This window comes from Notothenia rossii, assembly GCF_949606895.1.
Source record: "Notothenia rossii genome assembly, chromosome: 5".
In the NCBI taxonomy this organism is placed as follows: Eukaryota; Metazoa; Chordata; class Actinopteri; order Perciformes; family Nototheniidae; genus Notothenia; species Notothenia rossii.
In genome coordinates, this window is record NC_136903.1 from 69,067,115 (window position 1) to 69,090,359 (window position 23,245).

General features: G+C 40.9%; 1 protein-coding gene across 1 annotated transcript; it reads right to left on the reverse strand.

The window, feature by feature from the left end:
- Positions 1-9,556: 9,556 nt before the first annotated feature.
- LOC307040025 (protein Wnt-2b-A-like) lies at positions 9,557-22,983 on the reverse strand. Its single transcript, XM_079682524.1, has 5 exons — positions 22,391-22,983; positions 18,658-18,878; positions 17,527-17,804; positions 14,184-14,448; positions 9,557-11,621 (listed from the first exon to the last, which is right to left on the reverse strand). The coding sequence occupies exons 1-5, from the start codon at positions 22,567-22,569 to the stop codon at positions 11,392-11,394; spliced, it is 1,173 nt and encodes a 390-aa protein (XP_079538650.1). The 5' UTR covers positions 22,570-22,983; the 3' UTR covers positions 9,557-11,391.
- Positions 22,984-23,245: the final 262 nt, after the last annotated feature.

A 23,245-nucleotide genomic window follows, 5' to 3' on the forward strand; every position in this document is an offset into this window, starting at 1 on the left:
AAGCTGTGGTGTGACGTCTCCACGGGCCAGCCTCGACCGCTGGTCCCTGCGGACTGGTGCCGACCCGTTTTTGAGGCGGTTCACAATCTTTCCCACCCCGGTAGGAAACCGTCCGTGAAGTTGTTGTTGCAGAAGTTCGTGTGGCAGGGGCTTAAGAAGGACGTGAGGTCCTGGGTCGACTCGTGCGTGGCCTGTCAACGGCCATAAGTCCACCGCCATACTAGGGCCCCTTTTGAACATTTTGCGGTTCCTGAGAGGAGGTTTGGCCACGCGAGCTGTGGAACGCTGTTGCTTTGGGGGTTAAGCTGCACCGCACCACCGCATATCACCCCCAGGCTAACGGATTGTGTGAGCGGTTTCACCGGTCCATGAAGGCGTCACTGCGTGCCGGCTTGACAGACGGCAACTAGGTGGATAAGCTCCCTTGGGTTATGCTCGGCCTCAGGTGTGCCCCCAAAGAAGACCTGCAGTCCTCGTCGGCGGAGCTCGTCTATGGCCAGATGCTACGGGTCCCCGGGGAATTCATTCCCACCGCCACTGTGCCCTGGTCTGCGGCCGGGCAGCGCTCCTCCCTGCTGGAGACCGCCGGGACATTCGCGCCCGTCCCCACGTCGCAGCACAGCAACCCAGCTTTCCGGGTGTCCCCCGGATTACTGTAGGCGGATTTCATTTTTATTCGCCACAACACCCACCGCGGCCCCCTTACGACGGTCCGTTCAGGGTAATACGTCACGGGGACAAGAGCCTGGTGGTGGACGTTGGTGACAGGCCTGAGACTGTGTCCGTTGATCGGATTAAGCCTGCTCACGTGGACGTTTCCAGGCCGTTGGAGTTGGCTCTGCTCCCACGTCGGGGCCGACCTCCCATGGCCTGCCCCCTGTGGGGATGCCCTCGCCCTCGTTGGCGCCCCTGCCCTCTCCTGCGGCCCCGTCCTCCTCGGCCCCTGTGGTCCGTACACGCCGGGATTGGGTGGTACTTCCTCCCAGGCACGAGGATTTTGACTATGGGTGAATACCGGGGGGGTTTGTGTGGTGATTGACATTATTCACCCACGGATCTATGGGTTGGGGTATTGTTCTGTACGGACATTTTAGTGAACCGGACTTCCTGTTTCCGCCGGTCTTCGCTTCCCGGGCATGAAGTTGTTTACATGTGTTTTCAGATGCTATATAAAAGTCTAGCTTGTAACTTCGATACCCCGCCTCCGACTCCCGTCTCTCTGCACTACAACTCCCTCTTATCCATGTATTGTTTTTTTTTTTTTACTTCTCTTTGTGTATGAGATTTCAAAAACTGACGTTCTATAATCATGCCATTCATTTTATTTTTTGCAAGTTTATAATGCACTGCCTGTCTTAATCTGCTGCTGCTGCTGCTGCTGCTGTTGTACATCAGGGGGATTGTTAGTAGATTAACTAATTTTGGTTCACTAGAAAGTACTTTCCCTTCATGGTCTATTGTGCCCATTGGGAAATGAGCACAGAGCAGCAGGTGCTTGTGGCTACATTTAAATAAACTTCACAAAATGGCAGGTTTTAGGGAAATATTTGTCTCTGCTCTGCTGGTCTATGGTTGTGGAGTAAAGCAGCGTCAAGATGCCAAATAGCAGTTTTGTAAAACTTTGAACATGATCCATTTGCTGAACGTGTGTTTGCTGAATGAATTCGCATTTCCTTAAACGTTTGTGTCATTTAATAGGGTTGCGCAATGTCTTGTTTTTTTAAGGCCTGTGTGTGGTCAAAAAGGTAGAACTGAGCAGTACACTTCAATATCTGTTTATTTATTATATCATCTCATGATGCAATATTCAACAATGTTATCACATATTTTCCTAGTATCGTATAACTCTATTCAATAGCTTTGTGATATGCTGAAAGACAGACACTGATATGCTCATTTATTTTATTTCACTGGGGACTAAAGTGTCAGCTTGATGCCCAGACTGTAATGGTCTTGGGTATTGTTTTGAAAAAGGTAATTTACATTGTATAGTCTTTAGTTTATGGGAGTATTTTCCTTTGTCTAAGCTATATTGAAACATACTGCATGTGAGATTTATAGCTGGATTCTCCAAGTAACAAATGGTAATGATGTCACTTGGCAAGTATAATAAATCCACTATACGTTTAGCAGCTTTAGTCAGGTCTATTCCCTGTCCACAAGGAGCTTTTAATTACTGCTGATAGGGTCATAAGGGGCATCCTCTCTTCCAAGAAAAACATTGAAACTATGGACAGATTTTCAACACTTTGCCTAAATAGTCTAGAGCAGGGGTTCCCAAACTTTTTCAGCATGAGACCCAAAACAGAAATGTTGTGGTCCTAAGGGACCCAAGCTAAAAAAATGTCATGATTTTCCATAATATCTACATTTATAAACAAAGAATGCAACACACCATGAATTTAAAATGTAAATGAAAATGTTTATTTAATTATAAAAGTGCTTTGCAGCAATTAGGTTTCTCACCATAACAACCTTCCCTTTGAGCTTGCCCAGAAAAAATAAGGATCAAAGCAGAAAGACGAAACATGGGAAGTGCAGTCAAGTATATAAAGTACAAATCAAATTTAAATGATACAATTAACAAAAGTGCAATATTAAGTTTGTCACTAGCTCAAAAACTATGTACACACCATTTTAAAGTATTTTAAATGAACAAAGAACAAACATGTTGTAAACAGAAAGGGACAAAACACTAACTATAGGAAGTGCAGTCAAGTGTAGTATATCACAGGTGAAACCACATTTAAATTATCAGAAGTGCAACATTAAGTTTGTCACTAGATCAAAAACTATATACACACACTTTTAAATGAACAGAGCTGTTGTAAAACACTCTGAGAGACAAAGAAACTCCAACACTTGGCAACTGATTAACTTTACTGACTTATTTACAATATGTTCTCATCTGACATGCTAGAAGGGGTATTATATCATATATTGATACATTATATAATATAATAACAATTACATCTAATGAGAGGTATGTGGCTGGTTGAAGTTTTCAACCAGCAGATCTATTCTGGGCTGGGTTTTTGACAGTGCCAATCTGAGGTCATGCTCAGGATTTAGCCTGTTTCTGTATTTGCTTTTCAGGTATGCTAAAGTAGAAAACCCAGATTCACACAAGTATGTGGTGCCAATCTGTATCAATACTTCTACAGCTATCTTAGCCAAGCAGGAGAACTCAGCCTGCTGGAAATGAGCAACCCAAAACTGTGCCAAAGTGGTTGTTTCAAACAGCATCTTACTGCCCCTGTTGACCTGCGGTGTGACCAGTGCCTCTAACTCTGCCTGACTGAGACCCAGGTCTTGTAATGGCACAGCTTGGAAGGGAAACTTCACCCACTGAAGGTTTTGAGCTCTCTGTGAGTCAGGGAAGTACCGCTTGAAGTTCTCCTGTAGTTGAGACAAGTGCTCGACTATGTTTTGCTTCACAGAGTCACTCAAGGGAAGACCGGTGCTTAATTGGTAGGCAGTGAGGACAGGAAACATTGCCAGTTCTCCTGCAACCAGCTGGGAATGCCACAGACCAAGGCGTGCTTCAAATCCTTGTATTCCATCTTCAAGATCCAATATGCTGTTCTCTTTTCCTTGAAGGCTGGTGTTCAGCATGTTGAGCTTGTTAAAAATGTCCACAAGGTAGGCAAATCTTGCCAACCAGCGCTTGTCCTCAAAATGCTTGGCAAGGTTAGCGTCCTCATTTTTCAGGTAAGCCATGACCTGCTCTCTCAGCTCCCACACTCTCTGTATAACTTTTCTCTTGGAGAGCCACCGTACCTCACAGTGGAAGAGTAGGTGCTCATGCTCTGCCCCCATTTCCTTGCAGAGCTCTCTGAAGAGCCTTGATTGTAGTGGTCGCTTTTTTATTACATTTACCACTCTAACAACCACATCAAGAACCTCACCTAAGTCCTGTTGCAATGCTTTGCTAGCCAAAGCCTCCCTGTGGATAATACAGTGTGTTACCTTCACATTTGGGACCACTTTATGTACATGAGCCACAAAACCAGACCTGCACCCAGTCATGCTCCTTGCACCATCAGTGCAAAACCCTATATAGTTTTCCCATTCTAATTTCAGTTCTTTCAAATGTGTGTCCACCACTCTGAAAATATCCTCTCCCCTTGTTGTTGTGTGCAGCTGGTCACAGAATAGGAACTCCTCCTTGATATCTTTACCACTAATGTACCTGGCAAAGACCATTAACTGGGGAATCCCAGCAACATCCACAGACTCGTCTAGCTGCAGTGAAAATAATTTGTGCTGCAGTATTTCCTCTGTGACTGTTTTTTGGATGTCAGCTGACATATCCTTGATTCTGGATGCAACGGTGTTGTTTGAGAGTGGGACAGACTCAATTTTGTTCGCTGCATCCTCACCCAAGACAGAGAGACACACATCTTTTAAGACAAAGCTTGATCAGCTGCTCCCCGATGGAATGGGGCTTCTTTGCTTTGGCAATGTGGAGGCTGACTTGATATGATGCCCTCAGTGCCCCTCTGTTCCCTTTTGAATGCCTGAAAATAACAGAGAAGATATCATCGTTAACATTGCTGGGTTATTGGTTGATTTTTAGCCGGCGTACGCTGTATACCTAATGTGGACCTGGCGACCGCATTTATAGAGCATTACATTACATGTTACTTGTTAGACGCTTTTATACAAAGCGACTTACATACTCAATACTATGGGGAATCCCCACAGGGGGATTTTGACAGGGTTGTTGCACAAAAGATCCAAGCGCACACAGAAGAAATCTGAGAGCAGACATTTCACGAGCGCACAGAAACAGCCTGAGTGCGAGGAGAAGGTTTTAAGCTGGAACACAGGAAATCTGTAGGTAGCAATATATCTGAGTGCAAGCGTACAGTTTGAGCAGAAGCAGAGCAGATCTAATGGCGCGTTTCCACTGCAGGCCTCGCTCGGTTTGGTTATGCCTTATTAGGCCCGGCTCACTTTAATGCTGCGCTTCCATTACAGTTTAGGAACTGGGGTAGTTACTATAGTAACGCAGTGTAGGCGGAGCCGTGACGTCATCTTCAATGAGCGCCCCAGAAAAACAACACAGTCGTTAGCTCTTAGCACTCAGAACTCACAGCTCTTCATATCTGTTCAGAAACTAGACAAAAGTAACACAAGTACAAACCACAGACTGCCTGTGTCATGGCGAATAAAGTCGCTGGTTTATTTATGTCTGTATAGGCCGTTGTTGTGAGTGTGGACGGTCGGAGCATATATAACGTTAGCTTAGCCAAGCTCCATTTAGAAAACACGCATTTTAAAAGAGTTTTTCGCCTGCCGTCTGTCTGCAGACTTGTCAAAGCATTAACTCATGGTTTTTACTAACCGGTATCAGTATGTTGTTACTTCGGCATCATTTAGAAACGTGTATTACGATTAAATCACGTTCAAATATGTTCATCTTGTTGTAGTTGTAGCCCCCTTGCCAGCGATTCTCTCTCTAGTTTAGCATACTCAGCCCGACTTAGCCTGGTTGTTCCTGGCCCTAGAACCACGATTTTATGGGGCCAGAAAAACTGTGAATTAGGACCCGCTAGCCGGTACTAGGCCAAGTGGAAACACTACCAAAAACGGGCCCCGCACGGCTCGGCACGCTTAAAGCGAGCTACCCGCTGCAGTGGAAACACGCCATAAGTGCAAGCAGACACTATTTGAGTGTGAGGACAGGGTTTGAGGGAAAGCAATACATATTCTGAACCTGAAATCAATAAAGTATGCTCTCAAATTTAAAGACCACACTCTTGAATAAAGATAGGGAATAACCCCCATATGTATTGTGCATCACACTGCAGCAGTCACGTCCGTGCGGCCGCAGTGAAAAAAGCTTTCTCTCGCTTTCCTTCTCATTCTACCTGCCACTTTCCCTCTAATCTTCCTGTGGTTATTGTTTCTCTGTTTTTCTCCCGGCTGTTTTAAAAACATTTTAGGCTAGTAAAAGTTGAAACATCGCTCTGCCGCTCCAGAATGTAGTGGACTCGCGGGAGCGCGCAGCTGGCGGTCCGCTCCGGGGCTCAGTCTGCATTTCATCCAACTTTGCATTAACGAAACAATTTCACAACAGACCCTGACAAACTCACTAACACACAAATCAAATGATTAAAATGAGTGACTTACTTTTCCACCGTCAAAACACTGCTTCTTGAACGACTCTTCTTTGCAGATGAAAAAATCCTTGGATTTGTCCCGATGCAGAGGATGTTTTGTTTGGAGATGCCGGTCCAATTTATTCATTTTCAAGCTTTCGTTACTGAGCACCTCTCCACATAAAACACACTGAGGCCGCTCCTCTCCATTTCTAACAGCTTTTGTGAAGCCAACGTTTAAAAACTCCTCTTTGTATCGTCTTTTTGCCATCATGTACGATCGGGATTAATCAACAGACAATAAACAATAAACAGACGGCGCGAAAACTTTCGCGGGGGACGCGTCATAGCTGATACAAATACAATCTTTAATTTTAGTTTATTTGTATTTCGAAAATTCAATCATTCAATATACAATGCTATATTGCATAATTTCATTTTCAAAATAAAATACAAAAATTATAAAAAAAAAATATTTGCAACGCAGCCATCAGTTCTGTCGCTGTGTGTGTGTAGCAATGCATTTAACATGGCGACCCAATCAAAACGGGTCCGCGACCTATTTTGGGTCGCGACCCTGAGTTTGGGAAAGGCTGGTCTAGAGAGCAACAATTTCCCAATATATACATATCAACATGTTTCCCATTTTGCTGTACATCATAGATATTAATCATATGATTACAATGTTTTGAACCGTCAGACAAGTTTAATGATAATATTCAACTTGTTTAGTATAACACTGACACAACTCTGAATAGTTTTTGACGTATTACGAATTGTAATGTGGAATTATAACATTTCTCTCTTCTGGCCTGAATGTGAAACATCCGTGTGGACCACACGGTAAGTCTCTCCCTCGGGCCAATTTTAGCTCTGCAATGTTGTCAAATTGAGATGCTCATTTGATATCACTATGATGGCAAGGAATGCTTGCAATGCCACTCCTGTTATTTTTACAGAGTTCAACTGGATCACACATTGTGGGGAACAAAGCAGCACAGATATTTTTTCAGATTTTTAAATGGCGGTGAAGTAATATTAATCTACTCTGTATGCAGTTTAGCTAATTGCTTGACATTTCTTTTCAATAGTAAGTCCCCTGATTTTAAGAGGTCAAATATTTCAACTGGAGAGGTGTTTGTTATGATAATTATGTTGCTATCTAAGCCCACCATCTGCCAGTCCCTATACATTTCTAGAGAATTGACTGAACTTTCAAACACCAACATGGTTGGTTTAATTATTTTTGTCCTCTCCCTGCCATACACTGAATCAGGGCTAAAACACAAGGGACCATGAAAGCTGTGAGAGAACGGAAGACCTCTAATAGGAGTTGCAGAGGGAGGATCAACAAGGTTTAATATAGAGCCAGTAAGGTATTTTGGGACCTGCATTTCAAAGGTAAAAATACCTCCATAGACACTATTATAAACTAGGACACCATTGCTCTAAAACAATGATTTAAAGTGGACCTATTATGATCCATAGGGCCATACCTATACAAAACATTTCTGTGAAGTTTTTTGCTTAAAATACCAAACAGTTTACCCATTGTAGCCATGCCTCATACTGCTCATACCCCTCTTTTGCAGCCCTGTTAGAGAAACGCGGATTTTGGGTCCTTAGCTTGAAAAAGAAAAGAGGAGGCGGAGCTAGTGAAGATGAGGAGCACGTTCCGCCACAGACTCATCCCTCCACAACAACGCACCAAGCGCCTCGGACAGTCCTTTGTGCCTGTAGCCATCAGGCTGCACAATAAGGGGCGAATAATGAAAAAGAAATACAATTAAATCACTGGTCATAAATATACACTGTTTCCACAACCCATGTTAACTTTTCACTTGTCACTTTATAACTTAGATGATGACCAAATATGTATACTGTATATTCTGACAGTTATTTTACTCTTATTTTTGTATTCATCTCCTATTTTCATAGTCTTTTATTATTATTATAATTTGTATTTTTTTCCTTGATTTTATTTTATTTATTATTTATTTTTAATTGTATTGATCTGTGTGAATCTTTGCTGTACTGTTTTTTTTTCATGCTTACCCTGTTGCTGCTTTGTACAACTGAATTTCCCCTCGGGGATTAATAAAGGTTCATCTTATTTTAATGCCTGATCAGAATTCCACCGGAGATAAAGTTAAATTCTGCTGTGATAAAACGCCATCCTGTTCTAAACCACATTATTTATGTATAAAAGACATCACAAAGTGCATTTTGCATGATAGGTCCCCTTTAAGAAAAGACATGGAGTTAAAAATGTTGCATCCGGCTGAAATTGATGGTCAAACATTCATAGGATCAGTAAAATATACAAAAAAACCTCTGAATACTTAAATCCATCAATGCCATTAGGAATAGACCTCTCAAAAAGTAATTATTTTATTATCGGCAGATTTTCTTTTTTTTAATTAATCAATTAATTGTTTGGTCTTTAAATGTCATAAAATATTAAAAAATATCCATCCAAGTTTCTCAGTTTTTCTTAAAAATCCAGTTTCTGATGTCTTTTTTCAGTAAGAAAACAAAAGATATATTTAGTTGAATACATACAGGAAATATCTATTTAACGGACTGAAATTGGCATTTAAAAATGACTCCAATGATGAATCTATTATCCAAATGATTGGCCATTGGGAATTGTTTTGACTTATCAGTTCTACAATCCAAATCTATAAATGGATCAGTGAAGGCCCAGGGGTTTCCCTATTTGTTTTTTAGGAATCAAATGTGAAATATACTGATATCTTCAGTGTTGTGCTCTATCACAGTCAAAAGAACTGGGGAATAGAAATATGAACTGTGGAGGTCGGCCCCCACTGTATGTGAACAGCTCTCACCTTTCTAATCTTCAAGAAAAACACAGCCAACAGGCTCTTCATTTACATTCAAAACAGACTCCTTTGTTTGCAATTAACTTTTGACTTGTGAACGTTTGACACAGTGTGTCATTTGGCCTTGTTCAAAGCACTTAGCTTTGGCTCCCCTCCTCATTACGTGGGCTTGAAAACATTTGTTGACTCTCAGCATCCACAGCTTGTTGTCAGATTCATTTAGATCTATAAACCCCTCTGAGGGTTGTGTCTCCAATGGCCTAGCATGATGTCTGGCTGCGTTACCAGATGTTGAAAAGTCAAATTCGGGGCCTGCCGCTACCTCTCCTCTCTTTCTGCAACTTCTTGACCCGCTTTCATTAAATACTTCACTTCTCACAAACTAGCCTGAGCCAGTGAATGTGTTCACAAAGGACTGAAGGCACTGTTGCATAAGTTTTGCATTGTGAACTTTTTCTGTCACAACAAAAGTGGTTGACAGTAAAAACATGCTATGCTTACAACTGCAACGAAGCGCAAGTGATGATGAGAAAAGCTGAATCGGTTTGAAACAAGACCTCATACAGATATAAGCATAAACAGAAACGTTGTGTTTTCATAGGGTGCTTTATAATTAGGATCTTCAGCTTTACAGTATGTATCTTGCTGTTCAGTTTTATTAAGGATCTATTACAATTTAGCAGCATTATTAAATGAACTTTAAATGTATTTTGTAAGGCCTTCTTATTTGAGGGCATAATGTTATCAGCAGCATAAACAGCTGCGGTGTCTGTGGAAGATGGTAATCACAGTGATGCTAATACAAAAGGAGCTCTATACCACCATAATTAACTGACATCATGAATAAGTTCATCATCTTTAAATCGTTGACATTTGTGTCACCATAATCCATTGCTTTAAAAGCTGTCTTGAACTTAGGACAGCATCGATACAGAATGTAAGGAGGTTATTTTTTGTACAGAAACAAAATAAAGAAGCTGCATCTGATCAAGCAGCCAAAGAACATTTCCACAGCTTTCTGGAGATTACTGTCGTCAAACAAGAGGCATGAGGGTTGATTACAAAAATTGAAACAACTGCGACCAAGAGAAAATGCAAGTCGGTAAACTTTTGGGTAAAGAGGACTGAGGGTATGCCTAACTGGGGGTTCAGATTGAAAGCAACTGCCTGCATTTTGTTTAAGGTTGAAATTATATAAGATCCAGGAGGGACAGTTTCTTAATAATAAATCCATGAGTTTGAAGACTAACCAGAGACAAAATCAATACACAGTAGTTTGTGTGGAACTGGATTTCACAGCTTTTGGAAGTCATCAGGCCAAATTCGTTTTTTTTTTGTTCTCTGATGATCAGGTAAACAGTTGAATTTCCAGTAAAATCAAATGTGAACATGCACCTACAGTATATGATCTACATAGGCCCTTGTGTTGCAGTAATCTCTTTTGAGACAGAGAATTACTTTTTTGCCGGATTGACCTAATTAAATGGTATTAGGTATTTTACGCATTGATGTTGTCTGTCTGAAAACCGCCAAATCACAATTGATTGAAGCTGTTGGCATAGCACTGAAACAAAACCTGAAAACAAAGACAGAAAACCAGAGGTAGAAATAATAAAGTTCACATTAAGGCAAAACAGCCAGAATGTGTTATACCAATTGCAGACCGTCAAACATGCAAACATTTAACCCTTTTAGAAAACAGTCCAAATGAAGCTTAATTTTTCCTGTCCTTTTTTTCCCCAAAACGTGCTAAATACAGCTCTGCAGCAACTATACGGCCACTTTAACTGATGGACTGAAGTTGTCTCTTGTTTGTCGTTCTTTCGGTTCAGTGTGATTGTCTGATCTTGTTCCTTTAGTTTACTTCTTCACCAGCGCCCTCTCCACTCATTAGCAGCAACTGTCTTTTGTATGTTAAATGATTTGTAGCAGAACCATTCCAATATAATTTAAATGATACAAAGACAGTGTTTTTACAATATCTTAAAACATTCCCCCATCTTTCGTTCTTTATCTTTTTCTCTTCAGGTGAAATAGTTGTTGTTATGATCATCAGTATAGCAGTATGTCAAGTTCTCACACATGTTACACATTGTAAAACAAGCAGACAGTATTGTTCATATCACTTCTTTAAACTAGGGTGCATTTACAACAGAATAATATGATGTTCAGCCATTTTGTATCAAAGATTCAAAGTTTCTGTTAAAAAAGCTCAACAAATTCTCAGAAACACTATTAAAGCAGCAGAAAATCAGGAACTGGGCCTAATTTCCAGTTTAGCTTCAAGTTCTGTGAAGTCTCTGCTCCAGGGAGTGTCAGAAGATCAAAAGCAGGAGGCATTACAGTCAGGAAATCCCAATTATATATCCTATAATAAATTGCAGTCATTAGCGCGCAGGTTATTGAGTCAGTGGCGACTTGTGATTGGCCAAGCCTACTCGTTAGGTTATGTCCAGCCAATCGGGTCGCTTGTGGGGTTTGCAGGTGTGAACGTCCACCAAGTCCTCGCAGTCTTGGCACTCCACAGCGCAGCACCACTTGAACTTACACTCGCACTTGGTGACCCGTTTGACTCGCATGGTGTCGTAGCCCCTTCCACAGCACATGACCTCACAGCCGTCTGTGCCTCTCGAGGACTTGTTGCACACTCTGCCTGCTGTGCCCAACGACCCTGTAAGAAAATGCATATACTTTTTTTAATGCTTGCATAATCAAACCACAAATGTGGTTCACAACAATGTTGGTCAGTATAGATTATGCCTCTTATCAGCCCACCATACATTTTTATTTTATTTTAGATTTTTTCATATCAATTTAAAAATGAGTACATTTAAAAAAAACAAGACATGCTTAAAGGTAGGTTAGTTAAGAATGGAGAAACCAGCTCGAGTGTGCTAGGATTTGAAAGTACACAACCGGAGAAAATCTGCCCCTTCCTTCAGACTTCCTTACAGAGCCCCATGACCAATGAGGGCACGAGATAAGTTTGTGCACGAGATGGAAGGCTGACAGGCAGGTAGGCCATCCAGTTATTTTAGCTGGGCCGGACAATTTTTTTTTACGTATTTATTTTCAAAGCATAATGTATTCATTGCTATCGGGATGTTAAGAGCATTCCATGGAATATAACAAAAAGTGTTTCTGAAGTGAATTACCTATCCTACCTTTAATAACCGTGTGCTGCTAGGTTCAGTACTACAGTTTGATTACGTGAGCTTTTTGCTGAAAACTGATTCATGGCACTGCCATAATAAAGTTGGAAATAAGGTTTATGATATTTGTGGTTATCCTTTATACAATTTTATATCATTAGTATTGTAGTTAAGATTCATGAGAGAACACTTTGATCAAACAATGAAACTATTTTTCTTCTTGTATTTACTATTTACTTGCACTATATTTTTCTGTTTATCTATGTTTTGTGTTGCACTGTTGGAGAAGCCTGTGACACAAGATTTGCATCGACATAACTACACTGTAGCTATGTTCGTTTGACATAAAGAACCTTGAACCTTGAAGATTTTAAATAAAACTTTCAAGTGTTGCAGGTTTTGAGGTTAACATATCAGCCTGAATTCAGTCAGTTTAAAATCACATGCATTTCTATTTTATACAAATATATGCTCACCTTTCATTTTATGGACCAAACTATTAATTGATGTGTGTAAAATATTATGCAGATTCATCGATAAGGAAAATAATCTTTAGTCACAATTTGAGCCAATGATACAAATGTGTGCAGCTTTAAAGGCATTAGAAACCTCTTTTTGAAGTATAAACGATACAGTATGTATCTTTTATATTGCACATACAGTAACTCTAGTCACTCTTCTTCTCTTTCATGGGTTATTATCAGATCAACTTTGAGTTGCTAATGTTGGCAGGTGATCACCTCTCAACACTCTATTTTTCCAAAACAAAACATTATGATTCCCACACTGTTCTGCAGAGTATTGGCTTACAGGCAGACACGCTGACAGAATAGTCTCACAAACACAAAGGTGTCCATGCACTCAGGTGTAAAATGTAAGCCTAGGATCAGATGCCAAATCTAATAACAGAGTCTCCCTGAAGTAAAGAAAAAAAGATAAGAGGAGATATTCCCCTCAGGCTCTGGGGAGTGGAGCCTAATACTGACGAAAAGAAGGATTTGAAAAATAACCCTGCATGTACCCTAAGGCTATGAATTCCTACAATGGAGATAAGTAAGAAGGAGGGTCATAAGCTTCTTTTAAGATCAACTTTTAACAAGGAAAGAGGGCACTTCCTTTGAGTGAACACACCTACATTACTCCTTGGTTGTCAAGCTACAAACAAACTAACAGCAGGGAGGAGCGGGAGAATCTGGAAGTACCATATGCACAACGCTATCTTACCTAACCTATTAACAGTAAGCTAGTGAACTCCTTCACGCTCTGTTGAAGGGGAGTGGAGGAGAGACACAGAGCTTAACAAGGTAAAGCAAACTTTGAGAATTAAAGGAGATGTTAAAGGTCAAATCATTGAACGTTAAGCTGAGAAGGAATGCAAACCTTCAGTAGGTCTTAAAGCAGATTTTCAGGAAGAACCACCAGTTTGACTTGTCTCATTACAAAGCATTTAATTGTACAATGTTTTGCTGATGTAATACCTCAATAAAAAATAGGTGTATGTATTAATTAAGAAATAATCAACACACTAGGAATGTCACTATCACCAAGTTGTTTTGGCCCCAATCCCAAGTCCAAGTACTTTTTAATATTGTTTTTTTTTGGTAAAACAAGTTCAATTGCCTTTGTTTTAGCTGATACCGATTCATTTAAATATGCCAGGATCCCCCTTAGGTATGATCCTTAGGTGGAATTTGGTGATATTGGCTTATAGCATATTCATATTGGCATGTATATATTTGCGGAAAAAGGGAAAAATCAATAATTTTAGAAATGGTGAGATAACAGTTTTTCCTCCAGAGAGCACTGACAAGTTTTTTTTTTTTTACTTAAGCATGGCTACAAATGAAGGAATGCAGGGGAAGATATGTCTGACTCTTTAAAAGTAATGTTGATTTAAAAAGTGAAACTGAGCTATAAATGTGTCTAAATATACATTTACAGACTACATTGTATCATATTATTTTTGACCCTCTAGTCTATGTGCAAGTATCAAACATATTACACATTGCAAAGAGCTCCTCATTAGTCCCCCCTTTTCACCTAAACAACCATAGTCTCAACCTACTTCTTCATTTACTCACCTGCGGGGCGGTCCGTGAGACAGTAATCTGGTGAGTTCTCGACGTAAACCAACTCATTCTTGGTGCTTCCCTTGAAGTCCTTGTCAGCCACCATGAAGCCCGTCCCGTCCTGGTTCATGGTCACCTCGATGGCTGTGTTGTACTTCTTACGCAGGTAGTCCCCAGTTCGCCTGAAGTCAGCCATGGCCAGCCAGCAGGTCCTCAGAGAACAGGAGCCACTGACCCCGTGACACTTGCACTCCAGCTTCATAAAGCGCTTCACTGCCTGGAGCAGAGGTCAGAGGTGACAGGGTGTTAATCCTAAAATGCTGCCGGTGGCCTGTTGAAGGTGTGATCAGTCCTGCCTCACTGTGACTGGAGTTTACTTGAACTTAAGTTCCTTCAGAGATCTGATGAAATACCTGTCTTGTCTGGGTTTAACTAAAACTTCTGATAAAGCTATTCACACTTTATTCTGTTGGGATATTTGATCTCACTTTGTTGCCCGTGCCATTGCCTGTACAAAACCCCAGATCATTATTATACTCTTGTTATATTAAATGTCAGATCTTTAACTTTAAGATTACACTCAAAATCTTTGTAGGACTACGTCAATTAAAAGTTCCCTAATGGTGTTTAGTTGTTTACAGTGCGATATTCATGATTGTAATATATGTTGTGAAAGGGAATTTACTAGAAATGTGTTTTAAGATTGGATCTTCTATATGCTCAATCAACGGAAATCTAAGCAGCAACTTTTTTAATTAACGTAACTGCCCATATTCAAGCAAAATTAAATTAAATGATATCCTTCCGCATCTGCAATACAGACAAAGCTTTCTTTCTTTTAAGGCTTATTGGACAAAAATAAATAAAGAGACAATATGTACATCATGGTTTTAGAGAGAAAGATAAATCAATGAAGTGATAAATAAATGGCAGTAATAGTTATAGACACATGCATTTCCAAACATTTGGTCTACCTATGCTGTGAAAGGTATTATCTCTTTGATTTACACACGGCATCTATTGCACGTCTGTCCGTCCTGGGAGAGGGATCCCTCCTCTGTTGCTCTCCCTGAGGTTTCTCCCATTTTTCCCTTTAAACTGTGGGTTTTCCTCTGGAAGTTTTTCCTTGTACGATGTGAGGGTCTAAGGACAGAGGGTATCGTATTGTCATACTGATATTCTGTACAAACTGTGAAGTCCACTGAGACAAATGTAACATTTGTGATATTGGGCTATATAAATAAATATTGATTGATTGATGATTTGACTTTATGTAAAATCACCTGTTGGGAAAGCCTATCTTTTCCCTATCCAGTTAAATAAATGTCTGACAAAACTCAAGAAAATATATAGCTTTCATATGTAACTCTTCTTGAAACTCTTGAATAAGCTAAGAAAATACTAGAATATTGAAGATATCAAAAATGGATTTTCATGCTGAAGTTTGATTTGCAAGACTGATTACAATGGTTTAACTAACTTAAGTATTAAAGGGATGTCTAATGGGATACTTGATACTGTAGATACCATTTAAACCACTTACATTACCCAAGCCTATTTGAGTGTTTTCTTGAAAATAATTGATGGTGTCCATCCAATATAAGGAGGTGAGATATGGTGAAATGTGCTCTTGTCTCTCATAACGCACGTTCCACACCGCAGTACTTTTCCCACTTTAGTTCCGATATAGTTCCAAAATGTCGCTGTCACCATAGATATATATATATAAACACTAGATGACTCAAGGGGGAGTTGCCAGTGTAGCTCACCGGCGGCCATCTTGCCACAGTCAACAACTACTGCTACAGCTTTTGTAAGGTGAGTGATCTGCACAAAAATAATATATATATAATATAACAAATCTTGACTGATTTACAAACTGTTTGGTTTATTATAAACGTTATTAGCATGGCTATGATGCAGGAGACAACAAGACATGTTGAAAAAAAAAAAGGTTCATAATTATAAGTATGCAGTATCATAACTACATCTTTGATGTTTATAACAAACCAAACCGTTTGAAAATTGGTTGAAAATTGAGCAAGCTACGGTTATTTAAATAGTTCGCCATAGACATAATGTTATGAATGAGCGAACTGCCTGTGGCAAGATGGCCGCCATGTGCCAACGTCGGTCTCCATTGACCAGCAGCGTGGGTGAGTCATCTAGTGTTTATATATATCTATGGCTGTCACTACCCGATCTGTACTGTGCATGTGCGAGATGGTCCGCCATATTGGAAAACTACGGATGGCAACCCAAGTAGGACACTTGACACAGTGGCTTTTTGCAAAGCTCAAAAATAAAAATCAAGAGAGATGAGTTATTCTTACTACAACGTGACTTCACTTTTATTTAACAACTCTTTTTATTGGGTTATTTTATTTGGGGTTAAGTACATTGTCAGAATAAGTGAGAAATGGATTTAACTTCTGTTAGACAGCTATATGCCATGCATTTTTGCATACATTCACAGTAAATATGTATTCAATATGATAGCTGTCTAACATAAGTTACATTCATTTCTCACTTATTCTGACAATGTACTTAACCCCAAATAAAAGTGTCCTACTTGAGTTGCCCTCCGGAGTTGTCCAACATGGCTGACCATCTCGCACATGCGCAGTACAGATCGGGCAGGGGGACAGATCGGGTAGTGACTGTCGTGTTCACACCAAAAAGAGCCGGAGCTCAAATGTGTTCATGAGAACTCTTTCACCCCCTTTTCCGTCCCTGCTAGAGAGCAGGTACTTTCGTGGGAGAAAAAGGTTCCTATGTCTGATTGGCTGGGCGGAATGCAAACCACGCCCCGTAAAACTCCCAAAAGGTTTTGTGAAGCCGCCATTTTATTATCCTCGCATTATTAGCATTAGCCGAGCGCAGAAAGGCAGAGAGACTAACTTATGGCAACACAAAAGAAAACATGGGAGCGGTGGAGATGAGGAAGTGTCGGAAGGCTTCAGTAGAAGCTGCTGGGAGTCCCAGCAGCTTCTACTGAAGCCAGTCCCCAACTCCGGGGACTTCCGGCCGGGGACTTCGGGTGGCAGTATACACCGTGAAGTTGTTTGCGGCCTGCCAGTAAACCCAAAGCAGAAGAAGAAGAAGAAGTGACGTCAGCGGCTTCATTTGCCTAATCCTCCCCCAGGGACTTATTCCGGTGTGCACGCAATCTGTACTTAGTTCATGAGAACTAAAGAGTTCTCATGAACTAAGTTCTGATGAACCTTTGTGGGAAAAGTACTGCAGTGTGAAAGTGTCTATTGTCACTTATAGTCAAACACATGTTTAAACTCTAGAAATACGTCTCTCAACTGCAAAACAGTGGTTAAGCTCAAGTATTAAAGCTGCTGCTCACCATACGACCACAGCGGTTGTTGTGCAGGTTCATCAGCGCACGAGCGTCTTTCACCATCCTCTCTCGAGCGTCTACGAAAGCCTTGGCAAATTTGATGCCGTAGTTGATGTTGTCGCTGCATCCACCCCAGTCGAAGTTGCCCCTGTCGTCGCTGGCTTGCCCCCGCTTCTGGCCGTCGCAGTTGCAGATCTTTAGCTCCCCCTGGCTGCAGGCCCTGGTAATGGCGTAGACCACTCCTGCCGAAGAGATTGCGTACACGAACGCTGCCTCACGGCTGCCTGGGTGAGCAAAAAAGAGAGATGGTGAAGTTAAAAGCTTTAGAAAATAGTTTAATATGTTTAATGGAAGATTGTTTGCAGATTTTTGTAATGCTATACTCTCTATTTGATGTGTGTTCAAAACTTCTCGGAAACGCCATGACTGGTTTCGTCTCTCTCTCTTTGGTAAGATTCAAGCAATTATTTTTGTGCCCAGGTTCAAGGTATTACTGATGAGTAAAGTAGCCTTGGTCTAATATATTCCAGACAGCAGGAGCTCAGAAACCAGTCCATTTATGGTGAATGGACCAGTAGCATGTCAACTATAACATCACAGTCCAGTCGACTCTACTTTCACCTTTTATTTTGCACAGATGGCATCTTTCTCAGTCACTGGGCTGTGTTTTCATTTCAGACAAGAGGTGATTTTTGGGGGTTATTTGGTCTGGCTTTCCCACCCACCTCCTGCTCTCATTCCTACTCACGCAATGAAGCAGAACACAGGCGATATGTCAGGGAGTAAAGCTTTGTCTGGCTGCCAGAAACATCTACCCAAATATTTACATCTCCTATTACTGTTTATACATCCCCAGTGTGGATCTCTCGATCTGCTACTTGTTTTTCGGGAAAACGTTCACTTTCCCAATCTTCTCTCATTCCAGGGAAGGCAAAACACGCACAGCAATTTCTCATTCTGTTTGTATTTTAGGGAAAAGTTGAATTAATAAGATCCCTATTAATTCTCTGCTTATCTTGTAACAGTGGACATTTACGAGGATGATTAACTGGAGTGTCACTGACATAAACAAACACTGCCACGCACGGACAAAGAACCACACAGATAGAAATCCCATTCAAATGTTTGCAGACTCACTACGCAGCATCACCCTGCCAAAGACCGTGTGGTCTCGGTCTAGCGTGCTGCAGTTCCAGCGGTGATTCCTGAACTGGTGCTGGCACTCTTTGATCCACTCTTTGGCTCCCTCTCCGATGGACTGCATCAGGTCTGGGTGCCGCTGGCAGAGCTGCCGCTGCTTGTTCACCAGGCCGGGAATGTTGTCGCAGATCACTCGAGCACCTAGCGCCCCAATGTACCTGCAGACACATAATAGTTCACAATGAGTTCAAGGGGTAGGGTTAGAGTCACACACAATGTTTGTTTGTCATATTAGCCTGTACTAAATGGTATAGTCTTATCTTCTGTCTCAAGTTTGAGAAAAATACATTAAGACATAAAAATAATGTTTTCATTGTTTTCTCAGATGACTTATACCCCTGCTGCCGATAGAGTGGTGCAGGGATGACGTATTTACCCAGAAATAAGCTGCGCATGGGTTCCATGGATGTATAATGAGAACTGGATACAGCGTGGGAGGCAGGGCCTCGTTCATTCCTATGAGAGTTGCTCATTGGTGTATGAAGACAAAATGGCCCAACTTTTGAGTGAGCGAAACGTCACGAAAGTATTCATATAATCATATAATCTGTTCTTATTGTGCATCCATGGGTAAAGGTAAAACTCATGTAGTACTGAACACGTCACATGAACGTGCCGGGCGGCGCGGTCCCGTGGGTTGGATCCGCGTTCATAATGCAGAGGAAAATAACTCTCAGAATAACGTTGGTAGCACATTTTACAACTTGAGGACCGAATGTTTTTAATGTAATGTTTTTAATTGTTTCGGGCCCAGCGACTGAAGTGTAGTACTGCCGTTTGGCCACAACGAATATTTTCCTCAGAGTCCGGCGCACTTCCTGGGGGCTTGATGGGTTCCCTCGACAAAAAAGCAATGGGATTTCTCCATAGGATTTATGGAAAATAGCTCGAAACAAGGTCTGTGGAAAACAAACCTGTTTGATAAATGCACGTTTTGTTCAGCCGGATAATCTCCACATGTCTACCCTACTTTTATAATTTTCTAATCATAAATCTAATCGCCAACAGCAAAATGCAAACATTATGCTATAAACGAACTACAGCAGGGTAGCACGACTTCAACGTCACGCCAAGTTAAGATCAATATTCAAAAATACAGATTCAAAATGGTACAAGTTGAAGTGTTTGTTTTAACAGTTTGCAAGAGCGCAGACCTGCTTTAGAGCAGAACAGGGAAAATTTAGCGGGAGTGTTTAATGTTCGGCATAATGACGTACAACGTCCTCGACAACTTCTGTAGTCCTATTCAGCCACTTTTGAACAGCCATCGTTTTTCAGACACATAAACTCTTAAAAAATCACCGGTGGGGTCACTGCTGATGTATTTAATGTCGTAGAACAAAACGTGATCTGTCTCTTAAATTTGTGTCAACCACAGACCTTATTTCCAGCTATTTTCCGAAATCCTATTGAGGAATTCCATTGACTGAGACGAGGGAACCGATAGTGGTAAAATGCTAACTCACTTCCGGGTTTTAGGACTCGTCACTGCACCACTCTATAGATTGTCTTAATAAGCTACATGTACTGTATGTGTTGAAGTGGTACATTAACGTTAAGTAAATCCAAATCCAAATAGATTTCCACATTTTAAATAGCTAAATGTCATTTATTTATATGATTTAATGTAAGTGTTACAGTCAGCGATGTATCGTTATTTTAGACAATTTGAATCTGCTAGATATTCCTGATATCTACAACTTCTTGGTTGGGACTAGTTGCACTAAGTGGCACTTGCTGACTTTTCTAACTTTGGTTTCTGTAGTTACCAAGGAAAATACAATGTGTTGGGGAGATCGGCAGTCACGGTAGGCGGATTTTGTTATTTTTGAACAGAGATTGTAAATTGTTCCCAATCTTTATGCTAAACTAGCTTAGCCTTCAGCTGTTTATAGGTTTATATTTAGTGTACAGAAAAGAGAGCCATATCAATCTTCAAATCAAACTCTTACAAGAAAGTGAATAACGGTATCTCTCAAAATGTCCAACTCTTTCAAACGAGATTAGCATTAGCATTGAACTCCTACTAGCATGCCTATTTTTTTCACATCCATACCCCTCTCTCTACTTGAGACTCAGATATTCCAGACAGAAGAGATTATTAAATTCCTCCCGTTCAATGAAAACCTCTCTCCCTGTGACAGGCTTTAGCTTCCTGCTCTATTCAGACATAATCCCTTACTTTTGTAGCAACTCCTAAAAGGTTGGATCACATGCTGGTGATACTGTGACACTGGGGGGGGGCTCTTATCAACAGGACATGAGGACAGTCATCTACAGTGCAAGTGACCGCTCAGGCCTTTCCCTCCCAACCACACAGATGAACCATATGCAGACGCCCCCACCCACCCCCCACCTCCCTCTCTAAGCCTGCACGCTCCACTCTCCATCCGGATATCATTATAGTCCTTAATCGCAGCCACATTTGTGTCGCCTGGCCACCGAGACAGAAACGGACGTAGCAGGCAGTTTCCACTCCTGTTATGGCTGTCCCAGGCCCGTTTCACTACGACTATCTGCCTGAGCAGTAAAGCAGAGCAGAAGCCCTACTTGTGTTTATTGTGTGTTGTACACATCGGCTCTGCCAAAAGACCCCTGACTGTCTCCAAGAGGACACACACATAGAAGGGGAGAGGGAAGGGGGTCCTGTACAGCAAGACACATGGTTCTCATCTAAATGATCTCAATGGTTAAAAATAGGACCCAACAATGAGAAGCTGGATTAATCAGAGACAAAGCTTATTTTCTTTCAAAGCGTTTCCTCGTCTTTCTCTCTCTCTGGAATGTCTAAGTTATTTAATCATAGTTTTTTTCAAAATATATTTGCATAGGACAGAATTACACAATGGAAAATAGGATAACATATGCTTTCGGCTCTCTTGGGAAATTACCATTCATAACTCTATTTACAAAAGGTGCATGTTTAATCTAAATCCGTCTGTAAATCAGAAGCTAATTGGTATGTGGTGCAGGGCCATAATTCAAACATAAAGGAAGAACATGTACAAATGTGTACTGCTTCACTGTGGTTGGTTTGATATAAAGTACACATCAAATATCATTTGAAAAGTATGTCCTATTTCAGGTGGGGGGGCTGGGCTACTTTTTTTTTTTCCTCCTCTGAGACTTTAAAACCCCAAGAGCAATCATCAAGGGGCATTTATTCATGCACCAGCGCCTGCACCTGCCACTTGCTCTGGGCAAGATTGATGGATAGGGGAGATTCCCCCCAATACCATTAATCTTCATAAACACACACACACTTTGCTGCACTGAAGATTTCACTTTGCAATGATATTTAAAAGAAATCATTAAATAACATCAACAACCAAAAAAATCCCCTTGCAGATGAAAGCGTTACATTTCATCCTTTTATTGGACTACACAAGTATTGTTTTGGAGGTTTGTTTGCAAGAAAAAAACAACTGAATCCTTTTTAATGACAGAAATAAAAAAACTGTTTTAAAATAATCTTAAAAAGTTAGGTACACACCCCCTTTTTGTCTTTCAGTTTTCTTTTTCATTTAACTGACAAAAGAAAAGAATGGATAAACTTTCTCAGGTTATTAGTTTTACATACTTTTATCAGATAAGTGTATGTAATCTACCACATGGTTGTTATTAAACTCATCTCAGTATCAGCAATATAAAAGTCAGAAATCTCACTCACCACCACGATGAATCCACCCTCGGTGTGAATATGAGCAGCAGGAAAATAAATATGAAGTGTATTTTAGAAATAGGTTTGGAGTGATGATGGACTTTTGTCCCATGTCTGATCCTCATAGTCCTGCTGCTGTATGATAAACTCCGAGATTTCGTCAAACAAAACATGTTTCTTCCTTTCATTTGTTGGCAAAAGCTGCACAACCAGGTTTGAAAGTCCTTGAAGATTGTTTGCCGTCCATCATCGGGAAAATAAAAAACCGTCACAAGGAGGGACAGTGTTTTATACTCCACCAATTACTATTTAATAATGCCAAATATATTTTCTGTCAGTACATCCATCATCTTCATTGGCGTCGGAAATTCTAATAAACGAGCAGAATAATCCTTCGTTTCAGATGTCTCTAAAAAGTCATACATTCATCTTTTTGCCTCAGTCGTTGGGTAGCGAATTTAATGCCCCAAATCTTCAGATTACAAGTACAGAATCCGATGCTGTAACACAGAAGCAAAATCCGTAAAAGTCGCTTAAAATGAGATACAAGTCGATTGAAAGACCAATTTCTGAGGATGCCACAGACATTGTGAGCACCTTCCCTCCTGTAGTCCGGAATGAAGATGCGCACCGAAACGCGCAGCGCTCCGCTCCAGTGCGTAAGCTGTCTGCGACGCGCTACCCCCCCCCCCCCCCCCCCCCCCACCTTTGTCTGAAAATTACAAGTAGCGGTATGTAGACCAACAGACAGCAGTATGGGAGATGTTTATATTTAGTTTGATGGAAAAATATCCCTGACTGTAATGTCGAGGGTTAAAAACCAAGGCATCCAACTTGTTGCCACTTTAGAACAACCATTAAAGC